This window comes from Halyomorpha halys, unplaced genomic scaffold, assembly GCF_000696795.3.
Source record: "Halyomorpha halys isolate HHAL.00 unplaced genomic scaffold, Hhal_1.1 Scaffold765.1, whole genome shotgun sequence".
NCBI classification, from domain to species: Eukaryota; Metazoa; Arthropoda; class Insecta; order Hemiptera; family Pentatomidae; genus Halyomorpha; species Halyomorpha halys.
In genome coordinates this window covers 516,325-528,247 of record NW_027113294.1, presented here as the reverse complement: position 1 = coordinate 528,247, position 11,923 = coordinate 516,325, and the positions used below count along the sequence as shown (strand labels likewise).

The following is an 11,923-nucleotide window of genomic DNA, read 5'->3' as shown; positions in this document are numbered from 1 at the left end:
AGCATATTATAGAACCTAAAACCAAAATCACGAGCTGCCAATATCATTCAAATCTGCAAAACGAATGGGTAACTTTGAAAATCTACTTTCTGTTACTAGCCAATTTAATCTTCTTCATACTTTCTAACTCTTTTCCGTAATTCCTAAGAAATTAGAACAATGAGGATTTCATGGACTTATAAAAGACATATTATTGTCAACATCTAGGTTGATAATTTATAGGCCAAAAGAAGGAATAATATTGAAGAAGATTCATATTATAAGTTTTCATTGTCATAATAAGCTAAATTTGATTAACCCCATCAAGGAGCAACGTAAGATGATATCATTACACAAAAAAAACAAAAAAACGGTGAAACCGATAAAAAAATAATAAAGTAAAACTTTTGGTGTCAGAATATACCAAAAGTAATTTAAAATATAGAATTTAAAATTACTTAAAATAAAGTAACGTAAAGCCTGGAAAGCTAAAAATAAAACATATAAATTCCTAGCCAGACTGGCTGTGAGTAGAACAGTATTTTCCGATGAAATCTTTCAAAGCAAAGAATCTTGTCATTGCTGTGATTCTTCTTCACTCTGGTGTATTCCTTCACTAACGTCAGCTTCACAACTGCTCTCCCAATCGCTACCATCTGAAACATATGAAAAGAACTTTAATATACTTTTAAAAGTATAAACAGTTATAACAAAACAAATAATTTCTAGGTTATATTAAGTTATTGTTATCTACATTATTAGTAATTACTGTGGATGATATAAATAGGAAATATAGTTTTATCTTATTTATTTCCTTAAATAAGCTCAAGAAAAACAGTCACTTAATTTACATCTCCATAAACAAATTTAAATAAACAATTTGAAACTAAATACCCAATGAACACAAACAACTGAGGAAGTACCATATGTAACATTGAAAATTATAGGTTCAAATTGATGAAAAAAATTATTCTAAATACATAAAGTACATATTCTAAACACTGTTTGAGTACTGAGTACAAAAATTACTCAGTTCTGAACTCACGAGTACTTTCAATTTTCTCTATTAATCAGAATTATTGTACTCGAGTATTTTAAAAAGTAATCTTACTTCATTCTACTGGAGTACAAGAGTGGAATCTGTTACTTAAATTGGATATAAAATACTGGTTCAATGATTTAGTTTTTAACAACTTTCAACTGTTATCTTATGTCGACAAACTAATTGATAATTATTTTTTAACATAAAAAGATAGCAAGTAACGATTAAAAAAGAAAAAAAGACTTTCATTTTTTAAAATTTTAATCAGACACTGTGAGAAAGAATCAAGCAATTTTTTTCTAAGATTTTATGAAGGCAATATGTATGTCTTTGTCTCAATTCTTTCTCAGAAGCAAACTGAAGTTATACTATTGTGGTCTCTTTAACGTTTGCAAAATTCATTAAATGTTAATTATGATAAATAAAAAACACGATAAAACAGTAAACCATATTAAATGTTATCATGATCAAAATAACTAATAATGTTTCAACAAAAAAATATAAAAGCAGTTTTGGAGCAATAATAATGATGATGAATTATTATATAGAAGTTATCTCGTCAAGTAGTGACTCAGTAAGAATCAACCGAACTGTTTTATAACAATTATAATGAAATTTAATTGATGTAATATGATGTAAAATTAATATTTATATTTTATCTTTTAAATTTGAAGTTGTTTTTGTTTATCTAAGAAATTATAATTTCATCTACGTTCAAATATATTTTGAATAATTTAATAATAAATCGAAATAATAAAATTAAAATTTTATTTTATTATTTAACGCTATATTAATTTGTAAACTGTAAAAAATATAGTATTAGTTTTTAATTTAATTACATTAATCTTTATTTATATTATTATATATTATTTTAATTAGAATATGCTTATTTGGAAAGAAAAACATGTATTTATATTTGAGTTATAATTAAGTAATAGAAATTGTTGCTAAGGCGTAATGCTCTCAACATTATTATCACACTAGCTTAGATTAAATACAAAATTAAAAAAGGAAATACCCTGTGTGCTATCAACTGAGCCGATCCTGGTGATTGTATCTGACCAGTACCTATGAGGCGGAGTTTTGCCACCGTTGCATGTTTTACTTTTCCTAGCCAGTCCTTGTTTACTACCATTGTTGTTATTGTTGAGAGTATTTACTCCTGAAATTAAAAAAATTTAATAACTATTAACTAGTTATAATATATTTATAAAAATCTGGTGCTCACATCACAAAACTTTCACTTACTGTCCTAGTTAGAGAGGAAATTAATCAAAACATAAACATTTCATAACTATTCAGGATAATAGTTGTTTTAGTTACATACCCAAATACTTACATGTTTTTTCCCCACTATTTTTATAACTTTAACTATAAATAGTTTTCATTTTGTGCCTATATTTAATTACAAGATTTTCATGATTTTATTTTTTTTTTCCTCTTAATTTTAATATAACTCTTTTTTTCTCAAATAGCTTATTTTTTTAATAATAATTAGACTATTAATTGTTTTTCAACACTATTTATGTTTCTATATTGTTAGTTATTTTCTAATCATTCTGTAATTCCTTGTATTCATTATGGTTGTTATCCTGTTTTTTTGTTCTTAGTCCTGATAAGTGATTGAAATTCTTGAAGAACCATATTTTAAAAGCAAACTGGGGAAGCACGATTTTATTTTTATAAACAAAAAAAACAATGCTTTCAAGTTTACAATAAATAGATTGATTTAAGGACAACTTAAAGATAAAACAGGATATTGATTAATACCTGTGGAATCTGCCGGAGTGGAAGCGTCAAGCATTGGTTGTAAAATTCTTCTCCTGGCATTGATAAACCAATTATTAACTTGCAAAAGGGTAAGATCTGTCTGTGCGGCTATCTGTCTTTTTTCGTCTTCTGTCGGGTAGGGATGCTGGAAAAAATAAATTATAAAATATTTATTATATAATTACTCTTAAGAAAGAAGGTTTCAAGGATAGTAGAGAAAATGTGTAATTATTTACCAATAATGTGAGAAAAATACTCACAACTAAATGTTGAAAAAGCCATGAGCGCATAATCGTTGTAGCTTGCTTTGGAAGAACTCCTCTCTTCTGTTTTTTTCTACAACCAAGAGGATCGTCATCTTCATCACAAGAGCCACCACTTGTAGCGGATAAAGACCCTGAACAACAGAATTTCTCACAATAATTCAAGCCAAGTAGACATAATATTGATACCTGTCCTTTATGTACCACGTTTAATAATTTTGACCATGTAAGGTGGGCTATATACTGATATAATGCAGTGTGCGACTCATACACGGTTTCAGTAATTTATGATTTGTGGATGCCAATTATGGACTAAGGTTAAACTTAACCATGGCTTTGATATAAATTAGATATTATATATTTGAGAAACCTATTAATCATTACAACGTGAGTGTATTATTAAGGTTAAGATAGTTAATATTTGAAGGGAACTCTATAGTAATATTGGCGATAAGTATGGAAAAGAAACTAGCATTAAACATTTAATGTGTCAACATTGTCATGTGGTAACGTGATAAGGGTTTAAAATATAAAGTATCAGTCTTTTGCAGTTTTAAATGTTTCCTTACTCGAGTTTTAATTTTTCATAATTTCATGATCTAGAAATCCTAAGAACTAAATCATTTTAATACCAAAGAGAGATAAAAATCGTATTATTTCAATACATACATGAAATACCAGTGATTAATAAAAATATTGGTTCAAATCAATAATTCGAATTCCAAAGTTCCTTATTTTAGAAAGCTTACAAAGCCACCAAGAGGGACATAGTATTTATTACTACATATTTCTGAAGAACAGATTTGTTACATAAGATCTCAACAAAAAAAAACAAAAAAAAAACTAAAATAATTTGTTAATGTTAAGTTAAAAGAAAAGAAATAAATTAAATAGACACCCCATTAAATGTCAGTGTATATTCAATTTCTATTCCAAACTAGCAGACACGGCAATGTAGATGGATTAATTGAATAAAATTGAAAGTTTGATATAAATTAATATATTTAGTTATTAAAACATTGGATTAATGATTGAATCTTATTATATCTATTTAGTTTATAGCAGTAAATAATATTGTGAAATAAACACATATCTTTCAACACGACTCAACAAATCTATACCAAACTTGGGAGTGGTTAGAGCTCTGTAAACTGCACCAAAAGGCACAAACCCGATCTAATTATACAAATCAAAACCAGAGATATAAAATAAGACATTTGAAAAGTTTTTCTTTATTTGAAAATAATATTTTGCCCAATATCAATATAATTTTGTTGATGTAGGTTAAAAGATCCGACATTCAGCTTTCCAATGATTGTACTAACATTGGAATTAGATAAAATGCCGAGGAGTTATGAACAATGGTCACCAGTAGAAAAAAAAAATGCTCCAAATGAATTAAGGTGAATTTTTTTATTTCTTTGAAAAATGATATATACAAATTCTATAACTGAATATGATATAAACGAATATGATTTGCTTTCTCCAAAAGCATTTTTTTTTTTTTTTTTACCTACCTGACTGAAATACTCATTATGCTATTTTTAATTTTTAGTGAATAAAAAATAATTTGATAGAATCAGTAATATTTTTTTCTTATTCTTCACAAAGAGACCATTAGATAATATTAGCATATAATAACCATGAAAAAATGTATACTTTTATTATTTGGTATGGTAGCAAATAAAGTACTAACAAACATTGTTTTTAATACATTAGATAAATATTTTTTTGTAATGTTTCATGAACTAAGTAATTTTTTGTACCCCATTTGAATTATTATTCTAATATATGTATATATAGTTGACCGTAAAAATTGATATATAAGAAGATGATCAGGGTTGCGGTCAAAAGAGAAATAAAAATAGTTGTAAACTATTTTTATTACTCTTTTGACCGCAACCCTGATCATCTTCTTATATATATTATTCTAATACATCATCTTATAATTATAAAGAAAATTACTGAGGAAGAATAAATATCTGAAGCTATTTCTCTTCTTATCCATTAATTAAAAGATAATGAAATGAAAACAATGACACTACTCATTCAATCGGTGACACCACATATATCAAATACTTGTATCATATCAGTTTAGCTATCTTTTTTTAATTTAATTTATCTCTTTTTTTTTCCCTTTTACTATACAGATCTTTAATCTTTTGCAATTTCAACTGAACGATTTATTCCCTTATATCTTGAGATATTGCTTTCTGTCTTCTTTCTGCCTATTTAAACATTTTTTGCATATTTTGAGCTCCTTTTTTTACCACCTCTTAGATCATCTTCCTTAATTAAAAATACATTTAAAAATATTCTTATTGAAATTTACAACTGTATAAAAAAACAACTAAACAAAAAAAAATACAATAAGCAAATGCGATAAATGTTTCAGAACACAGGATAATCTTGGGAAAGAACCTCCCAATGTCGGTACTTCAATCATTGCTTTAAATACAAAGATCTCATGGCCATTTTTTTTTCAGAGGCCTTGGAGGAATAAGGGTTGGAAAGAAAGGATATATATCTATTTTAGGCCAATAGATATACCTCTATTGCAGATCTAATAGATATAGATAGATCTAATAGACAATAGATATACCTCTCTGCAACGAAAGGGATGGGATGTTGAGGTCTTTATGGATGAGTTTATTGGTGACGTAATAAGGAGCATCAAGGATTTTACAGAGGATTTAAGATAAGGGAGGAATTTGATGGTTTGGTGGAGCCCCAAAGCTCAATTCCATATGTCCTAATAGGTCAGATTATCGTAGTATATAAGAGCTTTTTGTAGTAAATGGGAAGTTTAGTAGAAACTATAGTAATCAGAATTTATGAGCAGTTTCTTGTCTTTTCAGTCTAGTACAGGGATTTCAAGCAAGTGTTTTGTCAAGAAATCTAGGCAGAAATTGAACTTAACAATTGATTGCTACAATTAATTGCAAATTAATTAATTGCTACAATACTATTATAAATAGATTATTACAATTTGATAATAAAAATAAACTATACCTTGTAATAAAGACTCAGCCGACGGAGGCGGACAGGGATTGGCTCCGATCTGCGAGAGAGGAGTGCTGCCGTGGATTACACCAGGTGAAGGAGGGCAGGGGGGAGCCTCAGCCATGAGACCGCTCCACCCTACCGGGGACACCTATCACAACTAATCACATAGAATCATACTCTTTTTCATTGTTTAAAATGAGAAAAAAACAAAAGATAAAAATAATATCAAAAAGACGATATATTATATTAAAATGTTTAAGTTATTTTTATAAACTAACTAAAATATACAAAGCAGTAATAATTTACAGAAAATAATTTATTATTATTTAATGACTACAGATAATTAACGTCAATAAATATACCACGATGCTGAACTTTAATTGAATTCGGAATTGTATATACTAATAATTGTTAAGATAAATTCACTGTAACACACTTACCTTAATCACCTACGTAACAAAAATAAAATTTTAAGAAATAAATATAAAATCTATTAAGACTTACCTGAATATTATGGGGTGAATGGGGAGTGAAAACTGTAGGGCTGTTACTGTCGCTGGAATGACTGCTATTGTTATTGTTGTTTTCTAAATAGCCAGCAGCGTAATCTGATCTCAACAAGTTTTCGCTCTGCATTTTACCCTTCAATGCGGTAATATAACGATTGCAAAAATCTTTGCACAATTCTTGAACTTTTTCGAGCTCTAACAAATGAATCCTCAAAACCTGAATAGCTTTGATCATCTAAAAATGACAACATAGTTAGAAACTATAAATTAAAATTTAAATAATAACAGCCTGAAATGAATTCCTTTCTAAGTACCAATCCATCAATTTCAGCATCGTTGACTAGAAAAGGTTTTCGATCTCTTTCTTGATGTTGAACAAAAGCCTGAATGTCCATATTAAAACTTTCAGAATTTGGTGTTTCTGCTAACTGAGTAGCCTGTTCACATCTCTCAAACAGTAAGGCCAATAAAGGAAAAAGTGGATGCCTAAAAAATTATTTTATACATTAAAACAGAGTAATACCTATACCGTTAATTAAAATAAAATATATATACAAACCGACGCATTACTACATTATAAAGGAAAAAAATTAAAGTTCACCTTAAAAGAACATTTCAACCTAATAAATTTTATCACAGCCAAATTATAGACTAAATCATATAAATGTTTATTAGTGAGTCTGTAAATGCAAAATCGCTCCATCTAATCTTAATACACATATCTAATCATGCAGGAAAAAAGAAAAGTAAGTGATCACATCATGAATACATGATTAAAAATGGATTATAAAAAAAAAAAAAAAAAAAATGGATTATATATGATTAAAAATCCATCAGGCCAATCTTGTATTAAATAAATAAATAAATATAATATGAAATGACTACTTGTAAATCAATAAACTAAACCATCTGTTCATTAAATAATTTTATTTTTTAGTTTAGAAATAGATTTTATTATATATTACGCTCAAAGGATGGGTTTAACCACTCATCTTCGAATAGTAAAACTGTTTTTATCTTATTTTTCATACTATTTTTTTAATATGATTATTATTGCTACTTGAATGAATAGCAGCCAAAAAAAAAATTTTTGGTTTTAATTTTGTAACAGATGTGTTCTAGCGACATTAACATAGACAGGGGTTTTGTACAATTACTACAGTCTGGAGTGAAACAAGAGTATGCAGAAAATTGATATTTTTAAGACTGTTTTGGTAAGTTAATTGTATAGACTGTATAAAAGAATAAAATTATATTTAAAGCTATCGATATGTACATGGTTTATGTAGAGTTAAAAGCCAAAAGGTTATATTATTGTATGTGTGTTATCTAATTTTCTATAAAAATAGGGGATCCATTTCTTCATGATATGTTAATTTGAGGTACCTGGTGAATGACAAATGATGGTCTTGGATTGTTTTTCCATTTGCTCATTATCTTCACCCCCCCCCCTCTCCCGTGGACCAGCAGTTCTCTTAGGTCTTCTACTCCATGTTAGTGATGATGAATTATTTGAAAGTAGAAACTAATAGTAACTAGTATAGAAATGGCCTCAGACCTGACAATCAATGGTAATCTTCTTGTCTTGATTCAAAGGCAACGGTAATTGGTCACTAGCCTTTTAACTCTGCCAACAGAGAGCAGCACCTTAGCTTGCAGTACCATGAATATAATTACCTGAACAGGTTTCTTCTTCTATAGACCAAAGCTAATGGGGCTGTCAAAAAGTAGCCACAATCCATGGAACAAGGTATACTTATCTATCTTGTTCACTTTGGTGAAAATTACATTTTCTTGAAATTATCATTTTGCTGGGAATATCAATTGGGTAGGTAATTGAGGTAGGCTGTGAGTGCCAGAAATACAAGAAATGAGATTTTGACGGAATAACCATGAAGAAACTAGTGGAAATCGACTGGTAACTGCTGGAAGTTCTTATCTTGAACAGTGTAGTTCCCTGAGCTGTATCCATAATTTTAAAACAAAAAGTGTGGCCAGCCACTTTTTTTTTTTTTTTTTTTTCATTTTTCTAAGAACTAGTTTTTTGGCATATGTGGCCTTGTCCATTTTCATACCTCAATTACTTACATTTCAAGGTTAAATATATGTTATTTGAGCTTTTAAAAGAGGTAAGCTAAAGCAGCAGACAGAATCCCATTCTGTACTAATCCTCAATTTTTCTTAAATTTGGATCAAACAGGATGGCCCATATTCGAAATAATACCGTACCAAGGAATACACTTATTGGTGCATAAGTGAAATCAGTGGACGGAATAGGAACCTAATAAAATGAATATAAGACCAATTAGGTATCAACCTGCACAGTCACTGAAAATGTCATAAAAATGATCAATTAGGTCCAAACACAAATTTGACTACTGACAAACAAGGACCCGAATTTGACTCTTGATTTCTAAAATAAAAAATATGGATAAAAATTTTCAAATCTGAGATCATAATTTTTTTTTTAATTCCTGTATGAAAATAAAGTTTCCTTTGTTCTTGTTAAGTTATAGATTCACTATTGATAAGGAAGTACTTTTTTTAGCTTCCCGGTATGTAACATTGAAGAAAAATAAAACAATACACTACTTGGGAACTTATCTCAAGTATAGTGAATAAAATAATTTGGGCAGCAGAAATGTGCTCCAGAACAATTATTCAGTTAATTAAAGGGCTCTAATTGGAGAGCCCTTTGCAGCTATGTGCAGCCAATGGGCAACACTGGCAAGAGCTCTATTGGTTGACATGTGAGGGATCGATGCTACACCACAGTTTGTTTCACGTTTAGATATTATTGTTTTGTTTCTTTTCTAGACTATTTACTATGCAAGGAAGTAATTTGGTCGAAACTATGCTCAAAACTCTGCTTTTCTCCTTGGTTAAGGGTAACCACTATATTGAGGCTGGGTGTGTCAGAGGAGGATCTCCCAACCACAAACTAGATCACAACTGATTGAACATTACTCACTAAGCTACCACACTCACTAGCTAAGGCAAAGTTTTGAAAATGAAAGTTCTTCATAATAATAACCTAAAATTAACTAACAACCACTTTTGATTAGTAGGAACAGGAACATTAAAAGAAAAAAAAAAATCACAATGCTGGTATTTTAAAAATGAAGACTAGAAATTAATGTCTGACTGTACTCTCACCATTAACTCGAATTTCAAGTGAATTAAACCAAAGATTCAAGTTGAAATTAATTTCCATAAATAATCAATCAGATTAAACACAAATGTTCTTACTTCTGACATATATTTAATGAATTGCTGCTTTCTCTAGTGATTCAATTTTAATCAAAACAAATTAACGATAACAAAAATCTCAACAAAAAATATATTCTAATACTATATACTTCAAATCAACCAAGAAATTTGTTTACCCAGATTAACAATAAGCAATATAAAGTAAGAACTAAATCTACTATCCTACTAACTCTAAAATCTAAATTGGAACTTTTAATAAGAACAAAAAATAACTACAAATTAAATTCAATGAAAATAAATTCTCGTTTGGTCTTGGCATGATGAAACAGAAAGATATTTATAATGGTTTATCAGTACCCCCTGTCCCTAACGCCGGACCAACAATTTATTTAATTGTACTGCTCAAATTGAATAATTGTAATTTACATTATTCTGTAGTTCAGATTGTATTATTTTTTCAATATAGTGTAGCAGGAAAAAATAAATAAATTTTAAGTCTTTAACTTGCGCTTCAAAACCAATAGTGCCTCTTGAAAAACAATGTGTTCATCAGTTAAACTCAATTTCTTATGACCCATTTTTATTATTCAACCTTATATGCAAAATAAAATATTACACGGAAATCACTAAAAATTTGTTCATACAACTGAGAGATAATATTACGAAAGCCAATAAGATAAATATTTGTTCAAAAGAGGGAGATAACAATAATACTTTGGACTTAATAAAACATGCTACATAAATTAAACAAATTAAGTCAGCATATTAAGTTTGTTCGAAGTAAATATAGTTTGTGTGAAGAGAAATTCTTACTAAACCACAAACAATGAAATTTGAGGCAGTAAAACGTAACTGAGATTTGTTATGAATTGAAATTTTTGACATTACCAGCTTTTATATGGTTGATTTCATACATTGTTGAAAGAACTTTTAGTTGAAGGTGAGACAAAGTAATTAAAACAATTTAATATTTAATTCTATGGCTAAAGCTATGACATTAAGAAAACGAGAGAAAGATACACAATTTTTGTACGATAACAAAACTATAAAATTTGTATTGAATATATATTGAATTTTATAATAATTGTAATTTGGTTAATATATAAAATGAGGGCCAATTTGAACCAATTAAACTAATCCGTTATCAAAATATGTTAATTGACATAATTGTCAATTTAAATGTCATGAATTATTAATGTTAACTGACTTACTTGTAGACTGCTCTTTTATCAGCTTCGAAAACTGCTTGATCTTGAACATTATTTCCCGCTTGGGAACTGACAATATTTTCAGAATATGACACCATGGCAATACTATTCTCCTGCATCTCAGCCCATCTAGTCATAACTTGTATTTTAATAAATATATAAATGTAAAAATCTGATTTATGATATGTAAAAGTAATTGAAGTTAATTAATAAGCCTATTGAGTTTAAAATCATCAAAATAAACTTTTACAAGGATGGCATTGATGCCAATTAAAGTCTACAAACAATTATTCCAATTAACATCTCAATTCTGATACTTACGATAATTTACTGTTTCTCATATTTTAAATTAATTTTCTGTTGACGGATGTCAAACATAATGTAAACAGGATCATCAAAAGTGTTTAGACTATCAGATTAGAGAACATCGTATATATTGTGACTAATAATCAAACCAAGTGGAGTTCAAACATGAGTTTAAACGAATATTCTCCGTTTGATATAAGGCAAGTTTAAACTCGATTAAAAAAAGTGAGATAGGTCAATAAATGGGAAAAGATAAACTGCGACTTGGAAAAAACTTCTCGAAAAATCAGAATCGGCAAAACATGAAAGGCCTTCGTTAACGAACACGCAAGTTTTGTCACATTTGAGTGGCAGGTCGGTACTTGTCAATCAATGGCGGATGTCTCCTCCCAGGCAATCAGTTACGTCATTTCTTCATCAACAAACACGATTTTTCCTCAACAGGTCCACGATTCTGAATTAATATCTTACAACTAGATCTTTTCTAAATAAATCTATAACACACTTTAAATACAATAGCCTGTTTTTTGTAGTTTAAGAAACTAGGAGTGGGAGAGGGAGGGAAAAGTGGAGAGGGGGAATTAAATGGTTCCTTGAGGCGCACACGCAGTCGGGCTTGCATTGATTTCA

The 11,923-nt window shown here is 28.8% G+C and overlaps 1 protein-coding gene across 1 annotated transcript; it reads right to left on the bottom strand.

Annotated features, from left to right (window-relative positions):
- Nucleotides 1-414: 414 nt before the first annotated feature.
- Nucleotides 415-11,476, bottom strand: LOC106686014 (homeobox protein PKNOX2). Its single transcript, XM_014429087.3, has 9 exons — nt 11,309-11,476; nt 10,991-11,116; nt 6,884-7,055; nt 6,565-6,804; nt 6,067-6,208; nt 3,052-3,188; nt 2,792-2,936; nt 2,040-2,183; nt 415-635 (listed from the first exon to the last, which is right to left on the bottom strand). Exons 1-9 carry the CDS (start codon nt 11,326-11,328, stop codon nt 556-558), a joined length of 1,206 nt encoding a protein of 401 aa, XP_014284573.1. The 5' UTR covers nt 11,329-11,476; the 3' UTR covers nt 415-555.
- Nucleotides 11,477-11,923: the final 447 nt, after the last annotated feature.